Source organism: Onychostruthus taczanowskii, unplaced genomic scaffold, assembly GCF_017590055.1.
Source record: "Onychostruthus taczanowskii isolate IOZ18803 unplaced genomic scaffold, ASM1759005v1 scaffold43, whole genome shotgun sequence".
Taxonomy (NCBI): Eukaryota; Metazoa; Chordata; class Aves; order Passeriformes; family Passeridae; genus Onychostruthus; species Onychostruthus taczanowskii.
This window is the reverse complement of record NW_024501792.1, coordinates 3,180,150-3,198,689: the sequence shown is the minus strand read 5'-3', so window position 1 is coordinate 3,198,689 and position 18,540 is coordinate 3,180,150. Positions and strand designations below refer to the sequence as shown.

The window sequence follows — 18,540 nt, the reverse complement described above, 5'->3', positions numbered from 1 at the left end:
TACTCACCAAGCTCCTCCAAGTGTGGTCAGCAAGACCTACAAATATGTTGTAGGACAGATTCGTGTTTCCAGTGGCAGCTTTTGCACACAATTTCCTGGTGGCTGAATCATTTCACCCCACAGACCCTCCACCATAATTCACTGGGTCTGAGATGCATTTTTCAGTTTTATTGCGTGATGTTTCTTGTCATGTTTCATGTTCTTTTCCAAACCAACACGCTCTCATGGTTTCTACTTCTAATTCTGATGTTTCGTGCTGTAGAGAGGGGGGAAAAATACAGAAGAAAGCAAACCACACACTGGCCACAAATGGCTGCTTAACTTCAAATATCTGTTGGAGGCACATTGTGTCTGTGGGGATAAATGTCTGGACATGCCTGGATGCAGATAGAAAATAGGTATTTCTGTGTATTTTCACAGCTACCAGCCCTAAGGACCCTCGGAGATGTTCAGCATTACAGATCTGTTGTGTTGGGAAAGATTTTCCACTGCCTCAGGACGTTTTGGGGGAGCTGGAGAGTTGCAGAAGTGCTGCAGGGATGGAAGAAGACTTCCTTTCCCTCCCCAGGTTCAGGAGGGCAGAGGAGACAAATTGCCCCTGTGCTGAGTCCTGACAACTTCCCTGGGACTGGGAGGAGGCAGAGCAGGGAGAAACCCCAAATATCAGTGCTTGGGTGGAAGGAGGCACCTCCACTGTCTTCTACCCCTCTCTTATGGCTTGTACAGATTGTGGAGATACTGAAAATTCAGAAGTGATCCAAGAAACCAGAAGAACATGACTTCTGAAAGGTCAGAGCAGTTCTAAAACTTGCACACTTCAGGAGAATTGCCGTTCCTCTCCTTTGAGCGCGTCACAAAGAGCGGGGGAGAGGAAGACACAAAAATCCTGAATTTCAACAGTGCTTTTCACCTCGGGTGGGCCAGCAGCCAGGTCACCTGTCACCAGAGCACTGCTGTCGCCAGAGCTGACCCCAGAAATAACCACTGCTGCCAGATTTACAGCTGCACATTTCTGACCTTTTCTTCCTGCCCCAGCAGGAACAGTTTCCTGCTGTGCTCCCTCCGGCGCTCCTGGGAGAGGGAAGGGATGGAAACCAAGCCAGGGAGCGTTTCTGGGATGTGGTCAGTGCTCTGAGCCAGCACTCCATGGGAATACGAGATTCTGCAGAAGCAGAGACCCCGAAAAGGGAAAATACCTGTGCAAGCCCCTGACAAAGCTGAGGAGCAGGGCTGGGGAGCGTTAACGCGGTGGGGAGGAAAGGAGCCTCGTGTTCCCGGGTGCTGAACCAGCCCTGGGCAGGGCTGTGCTCTGCAGCCATGTGGCAGCTTGTGGTGGCCACGGCCACCTCCACTTCTGCTCTTTGTGCTTCCCCAAACCTCGGCAGAGGTGTCCCCTGGCACGGGGAGCGTGCTGCGGTGACAGAGCTGCTCACAGGGATCCAGGAGCCTCCTGAAAGTCAAGCCCAAAGTTAATTCAGTGCTTCCTGCAGACTTTGAGCAGTGCCAGCAAAGCACAGCCCCCTCTGAGGACTGGGTTTGCTGGGTGGACACGTGCAGAGTGGGGAAATGACTCTGTTCTTAACCAGCCTGTGCTCAGGGAGGCAGAAACAAAATATTCCTTTACCTCAGTCTGTGCCATTCACTGAGATCAATGGCATGCAAATGTATGTTTAGGGCTTTCTTAAATCAGAACCTACAAATCCTTCTCTGCATGCCCCAACAGATCCCATTCAGCCACCAGCACAGGAGATTCATTGTCGCCAACTACCGCAAACATTTCCACCTTCCCTTCCCAGCCTGGCCTCCTGACCAGCTGCCAATCTCCTGGCCAGGCTTATCACATTCCCAGAGCTGCCTGGGATATCAGCAGCACACAAGGCAGGCAGGAAAATCAATGCTTGCAAAGGCTGCTGAATCCAAGGGAATGATTCCTCTTCAAGGCAGCGTGCTCTGAGCGAGGCCAGACAAAGGGAAGCTCTGATAGCAATTGATTTTTGAGGGAGAGGAGCTGCGTCTTTGTCTGGGCTTGAAAATGAGTTGTTTAAAGGTAAAGGCAAAAAAAAAAAAAATCCATGCTGGTTCAGGGAAGGTTATTGTGGCTGTGCACAGGGTGCAGAGATGAGGCTCCACCTCTAATGAGGAGAATTGAGAGGGGCTGTGCTGCAGACACAGAAGTGCTCTGCCGTGAGAAACGAGAGCTGATAACGAGAATGAAGGACTTCCTTTGATTATTGCCTCTCATTTCCTATAATGCAATCTACATCTTGAAAGAAAGCTCTTGTGTTCGATGTTAGATCCCCCTCCTCCTCCATGTGGTTAGAAGATCTTAAGCAGCAGCATTGAAAGAGAAAGGTTAACCTGAACCAGGTAGAATATAAACCTATTTTTTTTCTGAATTTTTTTCTGAATTGTAAGATGCACTGTAACACCACAGGTACAAGAGGAACCAGTTCAGATAAGCAGCCAAATCTGGCAGGCAGGAAAGTGCAGAACTTAGCTGTGGGAGCTGAGAGAATCACCAAGGAGGGGATGGAATTGTTGTCTGGATGCCTGAATACTTTTTAAAATCTAGCCCCAAACCACCACTGAAAACAACTCCTGAATTCCTAGATTCTGTCACACATCCCATCCCAGGCTGTGTGCTCGGATGGGACTGGGGATTTGGCTTTGGACAAGGGACAGGCTCACGAGCCACGAGCAGGTGCAGATTTTGGATGCTCCCATTTCAGCATGGGAGGGTTTTGGAGGAGGGCGGGATGCACCTCACACACGCCTGCTTTGCCATGTGGAAACCCGAAAAACTGACAGCCAGTTTGGAAAACAGAAGCTTCATCCTTCTGTCCTTGCACTCCGCTCGCCGCGGAGGGGGATGGAGATAACACTTATCACCCTGCTGGTGGCAGGAAAGCTGCTGGAAATTTCTCTGCCTTCCTCACCCCGCAGAGGAGGCAGAACAGCCACAGCTCCTCCAGGGCAATGCCTGTGCTCAAACCCTGCTCCTCCACCAGGAGATGAGGGCCCAGCAGTGAGCAGAGCCAGGGGATGGAATTGCACATTTCAGCCCAAACAGGATGCGCCAACACATCAGAGAAAAACCCTCCCTGATCAACACGCAGGAGGAAATGAAATTAGAGCTGATCCAGATAAGGGAGCAGCTCTGTGGGGTGGCCGTTAGCTCACGTAACACCAGCACCAAAGGGCTCCCAGCAGAGTCCACCCTGCACTGGACTGAAAACCAAAATTCCTCCAAGGCTGTGCTGAGGGACCCCAGAGCTGCTCGTGTGCTTCAGCTTGAGCAGCACCTCTGAATCCTTTGTCACCAAAATCCATCCTGGTTCCTCCCCCGAGGTGGGATCACATGTGGGGACCTGGGAGCATTCCCTCTGCCCAGCTTTGCCCTAAACCCCCAAAATGACAGGAATATTCACCCCTTAAACATCCCTCAGCAGCTCCCAAACCCGGCTGGGATGCTGCTGATATTCTCTGCTTGTTTTACCACCACCACCACCACCATGAAAGCCACAGTTTTCAGGAATTTTCACTGCAACCAAAAACTTGTCTCTGCTTTGACTCACACCTTGAAGCAAAGGGACAATTATCTAATCACAACACTCAATCCCGTTTTCGTAAGCTCATCTAAATTGTTCCACTGCTTCAGATACTTCAGTGATTAGAGAGATATTCCACAAATAAACTCTCTGCATGCTCCTGACACAGAGCTAATGTGCTGCAAGCAAGGGGAAGATAAAGCAGCATGGGAAAAGGATTGCTTCCTCACCATCACTTACATCCAGCCTAAGAAACCACAAAATTTCATGTCTATTACCGAAATGAAAGTCACATCAAAGGTCCTGCAAGGTTTGGGGATGTGCTGCAGCAAAACTGAAATAATATCCAGTGGGTGGAAGGTTGAGATGGATGCCTGGAACAGCAGCTAATTTCCACCTAAGAGCACATTTTGGGGTTATTTATGGCCTGATGGCAAATCCAAATCACCCAGATTCAAACTGAGTGCTGCCAGAGCCTCTCTTTGTGTCCTCAGGCAAAAACCTTAAAATGCTTTCCTGCTTTCCTTTCACCTCCTCAGGGAGGTGCTTAATTTGCAGAGCCACGGAGCATCCCTCAGCCAAGACTTCCCAGAGTGGCTGCTGGCTTCAGCTCATCCCTCCTGGACTTCCACAACGGCCTTGGCTTTCAGACACAGCAAAGCCCTCAGCTTTCAGAATTAGTTCCTTTCAGTGAATAAACCCAAACCCCAGCAACACAACTTCCTCCCAGGTGCTGCTAAATTAGATTTTTAGAGGATTTTTTTTTGGCTTTTGGTGATCCAATGAGGAATCCTGCCCTTTGTGTGGTCCACACACAACTCCTGTGCCCCATCACTGTCACAGCCTGAATCTTTGCTGGGTTTATCCTCCAGAACACCTGTGAGACAGCGAGTTGCTGCTCTTCTGAAGCCAAAAGAAGGCAGCATCCTGCACTTGGAGCTGGCTGTGGCTCCAGGAACCAGGGAAGATGTTTTTTTTCTGCACTGGGGGCTCAGTTGTGTTGCTCATTTCAGTTTCCTGTGAGATCTGAGAAGGTTTTCAAGTGACTTTTTTCTGTCACAAGGGATAAAACAGCCCGTGAGTGTCCTCCCCACTCCCACAGAATTACGAGAGGGTTTTGGTGCTGGGTTTGGGTTGGGTGCTCTGGCACTCACTGCTCTCATCCCTCCCCACGCCTGCACAGCCCCCCTGGCCGTGAGGAGGGGCTGAGGTGACATCTCTGCCATCCTTCTCCCCCAGAACAAGCTGCTGACAGCAAATCTGTAAAATTCCTGAGCTGTCATCCAGGGAAATCCCATGACACCTCAGCAAGCTCCTGCTCCTTTGCTTGCAGAAGCAGCAGTGGCAGCAGCTCCAGGAGAATTTTATCTGCATTTGTCATGGAGATTGGTGGAGGGGTGGAAATATAAAGACATGGCAATACTGTTCCCATGCTTTGTGATCCCAGAATTTGCTTCCAAACCTAGCCCTGCCAGCCTGGCCTCAGGCTCTTTGGGGCTGACATGTTTCTGTGAAAGATTCCTCATTTTCCCCCTCCTCGTGTTACATTTTCTCAGGGCAGCCTCGGCCCTGCCCTTTGAATGTTCCCTTTGCAGCAGATGGGGCTCTCTGAACGCCCAGAAGGAGCAAAGAAATCAGCAGCTGCTCCCTGGAGCTGCCCAGGAGGAGATGAGGAGGATCTCAGCAGCCCCCGTGCCCTCGGTCAGGCTGAGTCACAGCAGAGACCTGGCAGGACACAGCCAGGGTGAAGAGCAAATTCCTCCACGTGGGATGCACTTCCAGAGGAGTTACAGGCTGTGCCAAGAGAAGCTGGCAAATTTCAGCAGGAATATGTGAGTCCAGCTGAATCCCAGGCACGCTCTGCACTTCCAGCTCATCATCCTTCCCCCTGGAATTCCCAAAAAGTGTTTTGATCTCAGTGAGGATGAGCAGCTTTGGGGCAGGAAGATGGGAAAGATCCCCGAAGTCAGGGAGTTAAATCCTCTCTTCCTCTTTGGGAAGCTGGGTGATGAAATGAAGGATCCTATAATGGCTGACCTTCCCATGCAAGCACAAAACGTTACCTCGGGGGGGAAACAGGCAATACCAAGGGGAGCAGGTCGTTTTCCCCCTGCAAATCACACTCTTTTCACCAAATCTAAGCAACACTTTAAAATCCCACCCTACGGCTGGGTGTGAGGGGTCCTGGTTGTGCAGCTCATCAGAGATGAGCTGATGGCGAGGCAGGACAGAGGATGGACCCCTGTGTTTGCTGTGGATGGGAAGGAGCAGTCCTGTGCCACCACCACTCTGGGGGCCCTGCCTGCCTCACCCTCTGCTGTGCTTGGCTGGTGTGTCTCAGACACAAATAATCAGGGTTCCCATGGATCCAGCTGCCTGGAAAAGCAGGATTGTGTGCCTGGAGAAGCAGGATTGTGTGCCTGGAAAAGCAGGATTTTGTGCCCCAGCTCCAGGCAGGGAGCTGGATTCATTATTTATAAAACACTCCACTGTCCCAACACGTAAATGTGCTGTGAAACACCTGGGGTTTATATTTTCCCTCCCAGAGGTTTTGGTGCTGACTCTTTTTATGCTCAGGCTTTTTTGTGCACTCCCTGAGTGGTATAAAAAACCCAATTCTCTGAAGGAAACTTTGCCAGCAATGAAAGTTGGGTTATTTCTGGGGAAGATGCTCAGCTGCTGTGTGTTATTATTGCTCCAACAAAGGAAATGGTGCTGGGCTGATTTACACTCCTGGAAGGCTTTGCCCCTCAGAACATGAATGCATTTATGGTACAGCTATGAAGAGGCTGTAAAAGGAACAGAAATGGGATTTGTTAGGTGCAGCTGTAACTCCATTTACTGCCAGGCTTGCTCCTGTTGCCCGTGGAGTGGTGTGAGTAAGAACCAGCTCCAAATCTGGGTTAGCTGGAGATTTCTTTGAATGGAGCCTGGGAGAACTGGCTTATCCCTGGCTAATATATTGTGAGCTGACACTTACTGGGGCTTGGCAGCTCCTCTCAGAAGGAAATATCGATTGTGAGGCAGAAATCCAATATAATTGTAGAACAAGGGAGCAGGACATCATTGACACCACTTAGAGGCTGCAGTTCTGGAGAGCCCTTTGTCCCCAGTGGATGGCAAATGTTAATTAAGGTGCCCTCGCTGGCATCAGGAGCACCCATGTGCTGTCTCAAGCTGCATTTTTCTGTCTGTAAAATGGGAGTGGTGCTTATCTGGGAGTAGCTGCTCCTCACGCAGCTGTGGATGTACCCAGCAATCTAACTCGCTGGGAAAAAAAGGGATTTTGGAGGCAGTGCTGGGATCAGGGCCTGGCTTCTCCCTGCCTTCTTCCCATCCTCCCCTCTGGAGGCTCTTTCTGGCTCTTATTTAGTGTCAGCTCCTGCAGCAGCAAGGATATTTACCTTTCCTGTGGCACACAAAAATCAGATTTCTGCTCACAGGGGGGAAATGATCACAGAGGTTTCACCTCAGCTTGAAATTTGCATCACGAAAGTGCAAAAATGGGGTGAAATGGGGAACAGCTCAGAAGGAAAACAGCACCATCCCCTCTGTTTCAGCTCTTCCCAGTGCCATTTAATGCCTGGAAATGTTTGGAACATCTTGGTCTCAGTCATTCCTGAGGGGCTTGGCTAATTTAGCCCATTAATGGGATGAGTGGTGGAAGAACTTGCTGGGTGTTTCACTGAGCACAGGGGAAGGAAAATAGTCATTTTTTACACATCAGGAGATGAGAAATCTCCCTAAAACACCCCCAGCTCTACGCTGGCAAGTGATGTCACAGTCAGCAGCCCCAAGTGATTAATTCTGCACAGTCATGGAGAGCAGAGCACCAGCAAGACTTCATGGAAGGGTGAAAAGTGGAATTTGATTTGTGTTTGATAGTGCCAGGGGTGATGGGTGGGAGTGAAGCACAGCTAAACCTCTTTCCCTGCCAGGCCGTGGGTGTCTGTCAGAGTTCCCCATCTCTGGGTTTAGCACAGAGGGCAGACTTCCCAAGGTTTGCTCAGCCCCAGCCTTCCAGCAGCATTCCCAAGGTGTTCTGCTGACAGGGTGCTGCCAGTGCCAAAATCCAGCCCCAGGGGCACAGATTTGGTGTCTGGGGAAAGCAGAGGCATCAAACACATCTCCCCTCACTCATTCCAGGCTCAATTTGTAATTACTGGTTTAAATTTTATTCCAATCCTGACCACACCTAACAGAATATTGTCATACCTGCACATGCCACTGTGTTATTTTGGGAATCTTTGTGGGGAATGGGAATTCTGAGGCTTCCCAGGGAATGGAGGAGCACTCCTGCTCCCCAGGTGTGTGAGGTTGGTGTCTCTAACTCTGTACCATGAGTTGTGGGTGTTCAGGAGCACCTCAAGCCTCACCTGTGGCTGCTGGGATTTGCTAAACTTCAGGAGACATTTTAAGAGTGGGTTTGAAGGGACAGCACCTAATGAACACAGCAAAGAGATCCAAGGTGTCTCAAACACTGTTTCTGCAGGCTGTCAGCTGCTCTGTTATGGAAATTTCAGCAATTCCCTCAACTTCTCACTGTTTTTTCTTCCCCCTCCACTTTTCTGCTGTCCGGCCTCAGCCTTTGTGCACTACCAGGGAGTACAGAATGTGGTGGGGAGCAAAAAACACCCAGGACTTTTTCTTTTTCTGTGTTTCTAGAGGGGCTTGATGCCTTGTGCAGGCTGAGCTAGAGCAGAGGCTGGACAGAATTAAAGAATAAAGCAGGGATTGATTCAAAGGATCTCATCCATGGCTTTGGATCATTTGTCCTTGGTGCCCAGCTGGAGCAGGAATTGTTTTGTGTCCCTGCTCTGTGCAGAGAGCTCCCCATCCCCTGATGTGAACCCAGACCCACACACTGAAGCAGCACAGAATGTGAAAAACAGAAAAGCTCAAACCTGAGGCAGCAGGCTGAGGAGCCCTGGCGTGGCAGTGCAGCCCATTGTGGAGCACAAAGGCTGCAGAGAGCCTCGGTGCTGGAATCCAAATCCTGTCAGCTGCTGAGGCACAGCTCCTTTGATGACTCTGCTTGTTGAGGATAATTAGACTGGTGCAGCACAGACACACACACGGATGTCTCTATTCTTTCTGCAATTGCACAGCACATGCTGTGCATCCACGATGAGCTCTTAGTTAAAACCCAGGGCAGTGTTTTCAACTCTGAGAGTCCAAATTCACTTTCAAAAGTGAATTAAAACCAAAAAAGTGTCCTCAGGAGCCAGCAGGGTTAGCAGTTGATATTTAAAAGTATCACATTTTTAGGGCTTTTTTAAATTTTGTGTTTTTTCTTATGGTCTTTCAAAGAATGGAATTCCCCCCTGATTTCTGCCACTCTCAGGGGCTTGCAGCATCCTCCGAGCACAGTCTGCTCCATAGGAAAGTGGCAGCAGTAATCCAGGGATGAACTTCCAGAGGGCTTTACAAGAGGCAGAATTGTGCAGGAAACAACCCAACACGCTGCACTGCCCAAGGAGGAAGGACAATCAGCATTTAACACCAACAAGGCTCCATTCAAACACGCTGGGTAGCTGAAATCCTTCACCTGAAATCCTGACTTCTCCCTGCCACTCTTTGTCTTGAGAATCTCATCAGTACATTTAAGCTGGCTCCTGACAGTGGTGTCAGGTCTGGAGACAGGTGAAGAGAAAGCAAAAGGGACAGAAAAGATAAAACTGGTATCTGTATCCCTCCAAGCTGATAGGAAGCTTGAGAGGGAATTGCATCCTAAGGATCAAGTCTTTAACCGTCTGGAGCTTTGGCACAGAAGGCACAGAGCAATTTTTCAGGCTCCCTCAGTGACATGTGAGGTCTGGGCTGCACTTTCTGGGTTCCTCTCCTTCCTAGAGCAGAGGGCAGGATCAAGTTCAGGACCTTGGCCCCGAGACAAGGAAATCATCAGAGGGACGGAAGCCCAAGGAAATGTTTTCTTGTCACCATGTAATTTTAATACCAAAACAAACCAAGTACTCAGGGACCAGGAAACTCTCTGACATCTCTGTCAACGTTTGCCAAGTCAGACAGCCTTGAAAACCACATCTCAGCAATGCAGGGAATGCTGGCTGAGCCGGGACCTCTCTGCACATGGTGATGCTGCTCCAACACTCAGACACCAGATCCCAGTGAAGTGTGGGGTGTGCAGGCACTACAAAGGAGTTTGCTTTTTGTTTTCCTCCCCGAACACACACGAGCTCGTTCTCTGGGCCAGCAAGTCCTGCAGGGACTCCCTGACCTTGGCTGAGCAATCTCTGTGCAGGGGTGCTCTGTCCTTAAACTGTCCTTTAACTGTCCTTAAACTCTTTCCTCAGATGTTTGTGGAAGAAACCTTTTCTGCCCTGAATATCTGATTGTTCCAGGGCTCCCAGCCATCGGGTTTGATTAATGGCACTTCTGTGTCCATTTGATTAATGGCACTTCTGTGTCCAGCATCCTGAATCGCTGAGGTAACACCAAGCACTGCTGCTGCCATTATCATTTTACAGGGTGATCTTATCACAGGAATGCCTCTGCCTCTGATAAGAGGTTTCCCTCCCTCTGAAAATGTTGTACCATGTCATGGAAATAGTTGTTCTATTAAGTCTTGTCATGAATGGACTGAAACCCCACAGATTCAGGTGCAAGTCTCAGTCTAACTGTAGATTTGATATCTAAGCTTCTCTGTGCCTCAGTTTTCAGAATACACAGTGGAAATAAGAGCCCTCTGTGGTTTATCACTTTGGATCTCTAAAGTAAGGAACTGTCTTATGGAGATCCCCCCACCCCAAACACACTGGAGCCACTGGCACGGAACAACCTGAATCCTGCAGGAATCGTCGCAGTCCCACAGCTGAGATCTGCAGTAAAACCAGTGGGGAAAAAAAAAATTAAAAAATTAAAATCCATGTGCAGAGCAGCCATGGACTGAGTCCCAAATGGGTGTTTCTGCAGCCTTTCCCAGAGCACCTCCCTGGCTGCTGCTGCCTTATCTCCCTGCCCCTGTCCTGCAGACCTGCTGGATCCCCTCCAGACAGATGGACAGAACAGTTCTGAGCCCTCAGGGCTGACCCAGGGACTGCAGAACACAAACCAGAGCAGCTCGGTGCTCAGCCTGCTCCAGTCCCACCCCCTAAACCCTGACACGGGCGCAGAGCTGAGCGCAGGGGCTTGTGCAAGCGACTTCCCAAAGCAGCACCTCCAGAACCTCTCCCTCTGTCAGACTTGGAAACAGGAATATGTTCCTGGGAACCTCCTGCTCACAGATGTCCTCGGGCAGGACTGGAAATGGAAGCATTTTGCCCAGATGGTTTCCCTGCCACACAACCCACGGCTCCCTGTCTCAGTGATCAGCACAGAGTTTAGGGGAAGCTTTTCCCTAAGCCCTTGTGGCTACAACACCTGGATTTTCCATTCAAGATTTCCTCCAGCGCTGCTAAACTTGGAAATCCCTTTCAATGGAGCCTCCCAAGCTGCTGCTTCCAGCAACATTTCTGTCCATCAGCTTCTTCCCTTGGGATGGGGTTTCCCTCCACGCCCCGGGCCAGCACCATGCACTGGGAATCAGGAAAATCCTTCCAATTTGTTTCCCAGAAAAATCCTGTGAATCAGGAAAATCCTTCACATTTGTTTCCCAGAAAAATCCTGGGAATCAGGAAAATCCTTCCAATTTATTTCCCAGAAAAATCCTGTGAATCAGGAAAATCCTTCACATTTGTTTCCCAGAAAAATCCTGGGAATCAGGAAAATCCTTCCAATTTATTTCCCAGAAAAATCCTGTGAATCAGGAAAATCCTTCACATTTGTTTCCCAGAAAAATCCTGGGAATCAGGAAAATCCTTCCAATTTATTTCCCAGAAAAATCCTGTGAATCAGGAAAATCCTTCACATTTGTTTCCCAGAAAAATCCTGGGAATCAGGAAAAGCCTTCACATTTATTTCCCAGAAATATCCTGGGAATCAGGAAAATCCTTCCAATTTGTTTCCCAGAAATATCCTGGGAATCAGGAAAATCCTTCACATTTGCTTCCCAGAAAAATCCTGGGAATCAGGAAAATCCTTTAAATGCTTGGGCTCAAGTGGGACTTCTTGGGGCTGGTTTTGGGCTGGGTCTTTGCAGCAGGATGAGTTTCAGCCAGGAGTATCTGCAGAAAACAAACACCCTGAAGGCAAAGCTGGGAAGGAAGGGAAACCACTTGAAAATTGAGAATTACGAGCAGCACTTCGCTTCCAGGCAGTCATTTCCCAAATCCAGCTCCAAGCCCAGAGGAAGGAGCGACTCCAGCCTTGCTGTGCTGAAATCCTGCATGTTGCTAAGTCTGTTACTAAGCAAAACATGTCTTAGCAGGCTAAAATCCCTTTCAAAACACCAGAGAGGCTTTTAGTGTTTGTAAACGGGATCTGAGCTTCATTTCTTCTACAATAGTGAAACCTTTAATGCTTGTAAATTCTCCTCGTTTCTGAGAGGGCAAATCCAAGTCTGGTTTTATCCAGGTCCAGGGGAATTAACTCCTCCTCATGGACACAGAGTTAAATCCTTTTCAAGGCCCAGATGAGGGGAAGGAAGATCCATTTAGTTTTGGAAAGCTTTGCCACCTGTGTCATCTCTTCTGCTTATCAGAGAGAGCACAGTGGCAGAAAAAGCACAATATCTCTAATTTAAGTGTTCTGGTTGTGGGCAGTGATTTACCCAGCCTGAGTAATGGCAGGGACCAGGGAATTATCTTCATTTTCTTAGGCCTGGATCTCTTCTGAAACAGCATCTCAGAGCTGTGCCTTGAGTTCAGAGGTGTATGCAGCAGCTGAAACATCTTGAATTTTATACATTCATATATCCATACATATATTCATTATATCCATTATAGCCATTTATGTATTCATTCTGTGCACCCAGAATTAAAACAAAGAAAGCAGGATCCATTCTTTTTCCTCAAGCTAGAACTTTAACTTTCTGGTTTTGAGGATGTTTTTTTAAAGCCTGACATGAAACTTTTAAAACTTGCAGATTCTGGAGCCACATTGATTTCTGCACCATGCAGGATAAATAAGTTTCAATAATTCAAGTTTGGTCAAAGGTCTTCTTCTATCCTGAATGAAACTGCAGTCCATCAGTAATTTTTTTTTTTTCAATTTTAGCCTTTCATAGACACATTATGGATTTTTTTTAATTGCTTCTACAGGCATAGGAGTTGTAAGTGATCCCCTGTGGTTTTGATGGCCTGTAAATTACTTTGTGCTTTTCTTCTCTCTGCTCTCAGGGATATACAGGGATTATAAACAATAGTGAGAGGTGCTGGCTGGCAGACTGGACGACAATTAGGTGGAACCACTGATAGGAAATTCATAACAAGATGATAAATAATATTTTAGAGCAACTGGGAAATAACATTTGTATGAAATCTCTTTCTGGAAGTATCCTCGTGTTGTGTTTAGGGCATTGAAGCACTGGGGGTTTGATTAGAGCTTGTGTGAACAGGGGTAAAATGTTTTTCTTGGTGCCCAAATTGCAAAATGGGAATTACAACCTCACCTTTGCCTTCCTTGCTTGCTTCAATCAGAAACTCCTGGGGATAGGGACAGCCTGTGGGGCCAGACAGTACGTAATCTAATGGGCTAATTGCAAAATAAAATAATAATAATAATGGCTGTGTGCTGGCAGGGCAGAGCAGCTGCTGGTGGTGAGGGTTCAAAGGGATGACACACCGTGCTTGAGCAGGTGCCATGCTCAGGTAGAACCTTCCAGAAGTGGTTTGAACTTCACCCTGTGATTCAGAGCAGCCCTGAACTGCAGCTGGTGCTGGGAAGAAGGAAAACAGACAGACCCGTGCCAAAAAATCCTTCAGAGAGGGGAACGGGAGAAACCTCAAAGTCTCAGTGTGAGCTGGGGGACACTGCCATCGCTGCAGATCCATTAACTGCAGAGATGTCTCAGCTCAGAGAGGAAGGACACGTCCTTTGATGGGCCCTTCACCCCAGTCCCCCATAAACCACCCGTGGGATGCACAGATAAAGGCTTTTTTAGGAGCCCCTTGCTGAGAACCCAAGATCCATGGCAGTTTGGCACTTGCTACTGACATCCCCTCTTGGCTCCTGCCTGCCTCAGCCCAATTTCTGCCTTGACTGAGCCATCAGCAACGCCTGGAAATCACATCCAGCCTTTCACCTTTGATTATTTTAACACACACAGGGTAAAGCTGGAAGCCAGGCAATGTGAGTTCTGCCCACACCACCCTGGAAATGCAGATTCCAGCTCAGCCCTGTGCCTGTGGCCCTGCCTGAGCTGCCCCTCTGTCCCCTGCTGTCCCCAGCTGCAGCCAGGAGCCAGGAGGCAGCGATGGTATTTTGTGACATGCCTGACAGACTTGTCTGACAACTTGGAGGTTTGTTTTGCATAAGCCACCCAAACAGATGGTCACCACTTTTAAGTACCAGCCTGGCTCGTGTTTGTGTGCACAGAGCTGAAATCTCATTCCACTGAAATCCCATTTCATTGAATTCCCATTCCATTGAATTCCCATTTCACTGAATTCCCATTTCACTGAATTCCCATTCCATTGAATTCCCATTCCACTGAATTCCCATTTCACTGAATTCCTTGCTGGAACTGTGGCTTTGGGGCAGCAAACAGAGGGGGGAGATTTTGGGGGAAAAACTCATAAGGGCTTTAAGGCTACTTTTGCTTACCATCTCTGGAGGGAGATGATGATTTTTTGTTTTTTACTCTCCTTACCATATCTGGAGGGAGATGATTTTATGTCACTGGCATCTTGGTGTTCTCCTTCCCACTTCCAGAGAAATGCTGAGAGTTAAAGAGCATTCTCTGGACCTTTAGGAAATGTCCTTTTGCCATGCACTCGTTTCTCTCCAGCTCCCAAACCTGTGCTCCATCCACATCCTACCCTTGGTGGCACCTCTTGCATTTTATTTGGTTTATTTCCATTTTGCTTTTTGTCTGAATTTTAATGATGAATTATTTGTAGCATTTCCAGCAGGGTGGAACAGGGGCACTCCTTGCTCCTTCAGATGGGATGAGTGGAGCCTGTCCCAGCAAAGAGCTGAGCTGTCCCACAGGGTTATCCTGAACTCAAGACAGCTTTACCCACCTGCCTGGCTGCTTCTCCAATAGATACTTTTTGTATTTATGGGTATTTTGCCCATTTTTCTGGCTTTCTCCCTGTGTTTAGCCTTCTGTGCTCTGCTGAGCTGTCACACAGGGTTATCCTGAACTCAAGACAGCTTTACCCACCTGCCTGGCTGCATTTCCAATAGATACTTTTTGCATTTAGGGATATTTTGCCCATTTTTCTGGCTTGCCCACTGTGTTTAACCATCTCTTCTTTCCGTGGTGGAGCTCTGAGTGCATTTTAACAAATGCCAGCTCTTTTTGGGCAGGAATGTGGCCCATAGACACAGTTCCTGAGTCAGGTAAGAGCAGGGCTGCCTGGCAGCCTTGATGGCACTGTTGTGCAGGTAAGAACCACTTTCATTCATAGGATCAAGCTGATTTTTTTTAAAAAATTCCAGCTCCTCTGAAAGATACACATCTTTTTTTTTTTTTTCCAACCATCTTTTCTCCCAGCCGAGCTAAGCATGAAGTCACCGCTCTGCCCCGCTCTTCATTTGCATTCACTGTGTCTAAAAGCTGCGTGCTGATCTCAGTAGATAACTGACAGCCAGGAGCGCAAAGCAGCACCGTGGAAAACAAAAATAAGATTTCCTGCATGTGCTGGTGGATCCGTGCAATCCCACGAATCCACAAGGAACATATGCCCTTAAACTGCATGTGCCTGTCTATATTTATATATAAAAAAACCCCAAACTGTGACAAGACAGGCTGCAAAACCCCGGAGTTCTGATGGGTTTCAACAACAAAGGGAAAACTTAGGGAGATCAAGGAACCATCCCGATCCCCCCGGTTTCATTTGCATCCCAAAGCGAGCAGTCCCACCTCAGGAGCCACTGTTCCCTCATTAAGTTATCATTAGTTTGCAGCCTGATTAATTTAAAGCATAAGCACAAGCAGGGAGGTTACACCAGGGCGTGAACTGGGCAAGAAAAACCGAACCACTTCGGGCTGCGGATGGAAATTGCTTCTGTTGCTCCGCTGCTTTTAGGGTGACTTGTGCACGGATTAAAGAAAATCCCCCGGGGGTCCGAGCTACAGCAATTTCACTTTGGGTGGCAAAAACTCCTGGTGCCTCTCTGGCCATCCCAAACTTCGGGACAGGGGGGACGGGACGCGGAGTGCCCGGGGCTCCTGCCTGGCCGGAGGAGGCGAGCGGAGCATCCCGAGGGTCCTACAGCATTCCCTGCCCCGGGAGAGCATCCCCTGCCCCGGGAGAGCATTCTCTGCTCCGAGAGAGCATTCCCTGCCCCAGGAGAGCATCCCCTTCCGCGGGAGAGCATCCCCGGCTCCGGGAGAGCATTCCCTGCTCCTTGAGAGCATCCCCTGCCCCGGGAGAGCATTCTCTGCTCCGAGAGAGCATTCCCTGCCCCAGGAGAGCATCCCCTTCCCCGGGAGAGCATTCCCTGCCCCGGGAGAGCATTCTCTGCTCCGAGAGAGCATTCCCTGCCCCAGGAGAGCATCCCCTTCCCCGGGAGAGCATCCCCTGCCCCAGGAGAGCATCCCCTGCTCCGGGACAGCATTCCCGGCTGTCCGGGCCGTTCCGAGAGCGCATCCCCAGGCCGTATCCCCCCCCCCAACTCGGGACAGCATCGCGCCGCTGCCCCGGCAGCGCATCCCCCCGGCTCTGGGAGCGCATCCCTCGCTTCCCTGGCTGCTCCGAGGAGGCATCTCCGGGCCGCTCCGGGAGCGCATCCCCTCGCAGCCGGGGAAGCATCCCCCCGCTCCGGGAGCGCATTTCCCTCTCGGCAGAGCATCTCCTTGCTCCGGCACAACATCCCCCCGGCTCCGGGAGCGCATCCCCCGCTGTCCGGGCCGCTCCGGCACAGCATCCCCCTGCTCCAGGAGCGCATCCTCCCTCTCCGGCAGAGCATCCCCCCTCTCCGGGAGCTCATCCTCCCTCTCCGGCAGAGCATCCCCCCTCTCCGGGAGCTCATCCTCCCTCTCCGGCACAGCATCCCCCCTCTCCGGGAGCTCATCCTCCCTCTCCGGCAGAGCATCCCCGCCTCTTCCCGGGCTGGATCCCCGGCTCCCGGGCGCTCCCTCCCCGCGTCCGGCCCCGCGCCGCTCCGGAGCAGCGGATGCGAGCGGCGCCCGCCGCTTCTCCGCCTCTCCCCTCTCCGTAAAGCGCAAGAAAAGAGGAGAAAATCCCCGCGGGGCAGCGACTCACGCCCGTGCTTTGGGGAAGCCCATGGAGAGCAGGATCTCCAGCGACGAGCCATGTTTGATGGTCCCGGCGCGGTGCTGGCGGCTCCGCCGGGGGATGACTTTGCTGTAGAGCTCCTCCCGGGCAGCCATGGCGAGCTGGGCCATCAGCGCGCAGCCATCGCCGCCCGCGCACGGCCATGCACGCCGCGGGCTCGGGGACAGCGCCGGGGACAGCCACGGGGCCGGGGAGCCGCGGCGACACCGCCCACGGGCAGCGCGGGGAGGGAGCGAGGGGAAGGGAGGGGAAGGAGGGGAGGGATGCGGGCAGCGCAGCCGGGATGCCCCCGCCCCGCCGAGGGTGGGTGGGGGATGCGCGGGAGCGGGCGGGAGAAATGAAGGTTTCCTTTAAGAAAAAAAAAAAAAAAATTAAAAAAAAAATTTAGAAAATTAAAAATTAAATTTAAAGAAAGCGCGTGCACGCGCGGTTATTTGGGGTTTTTTTGCTGATTTTTTGTGTGGTTTGTTTGGTTTTTTTTTTGTTTGTTTGTTTGGCCTTTAATATAGTAATGATTATTTATTTATTCGGGTTTTTTTTTTCCTTCCTTCCTTCCTTCCTTCCTTCCTTCCTTCCTTCCTTCCTTCCTTCCTTCCTTCCTTCCTTCCTTCCTTCCTTCCTTCCTTCCTTCCTTCCTTCCTTCCTCTTTCATTTGTTTAGGAAATCCTCTCTGTGATCCCAACCAAACTCCACAAAGAGCAAGGAGGGGGGGTCAGGCCTCTCCGGGTCTCCCTCTGCCACTTCCACTCTCATGGAATGGGTTGTGTTGGAACAACCCAAACTGAAATCCCATCCTCCCTCTGCCATGGCAGGGACACCTCCCACTGTCCCAGGCTGCTCCAAGCCCCATCCAGCCTGGCCTTGGGCACTGCCAGGGATCCAGGGGCAGCCCCAGCTGCTCTGGGCACCCTGTGCCAGGGCCTGCCCACCCTGCCAGGGAACAATTCCCAATTCCCAATCTCCCATCCATCCCTGCCCTCTGGCAGTGGGAGCCATTCCCTGTGTCCTGTCCCTCCATCCCTTGTCCCCAGTCCCTCTCCAGCTCTCCTGGAGCCCCTTCAGGCCCTGCCAGGGGCTCTGAGCTCTCCCTGGATCCTCCTCCTCTCCAGGTGAGCACCCCCAGCTCTGCCAGCCTGGCTCCAGAGGGGCTCCAGCCCTGCAGCAGCTCCGGGGGTTCCCCTGGGCTCTCTCAGCAGCTCCACTCAATGTTTGTGGTTCACCTGGACATGGCTCAAGGCAGAAAAAAGACCTGTGCTCCAAAATTTTTGCCTCATCCTTGTGTTGCCAGCAGCTCTGCTCCCCTCCCTGCAGTTCCTGTGGGCTGGGTGGGACAGAGATTCCTGCTTTTCTCCTCATTCCATTTCAATTCATCCTCCTCATCCTTCTCCTTTGCTGCTTTTTTTTTTTTTTTTTTTTTTCCTGACTTTCCCTTTTTTCCCTTTTTTCCACTTTTCCTTTCACTTTTAAGGCCAGGCAGGTCCTGCTCCTGCAGGCCCAATGGAGAGCAGCCTGAAATCCCAACCCTGCTAGCAAATAAAAACCCATGAAGAGGCATTTTTAAAAATAGTTTATGTTGGGGAAGGAAATCAATACTGGCAATGACAAATCTATCACTGCAGTTGTTATTATTCGCATTAGGGAAAACCAACAGCCCATTTCCATTTTGGTGTGTCAATGAAGGGGAGAAAATA

At 50.3% G+C, this 18,540-nt stretch overlaps 1 protein-coding gene across 3 annotated transcripts in view; it reads right to left on the bottom strand.

Annotated features, from left to right (window-relative positions):
• Positions 1-17,079, bottom strand: part of UBASH3B (ubiquitin associated and SH3 domain containing B) — a 66,209-nt gene extending 49,130 nt beyond the window's left edge. For 2 of the 3 annotated variants that reach the window (XM_041413897.1, XM_041413899.1), the window contains exon 1: positions 16,817-17,079. In XM_041413897.1, coding sequence (XP_041269831.1) covers positions 16,817-16,959 — 143 coding nt within the window. In that variant the 5' untranslated portion in view covers positions 16,960-17,079. The remainder of the gene's footprint in view (positions 1-16,816) is intronic. The other variant, XM_041413898.1, reaches the window with a different exon arrangement.
• Between the last annotated feature and the right edge of the window lie 1,461 nt (positions 17,080-18,540).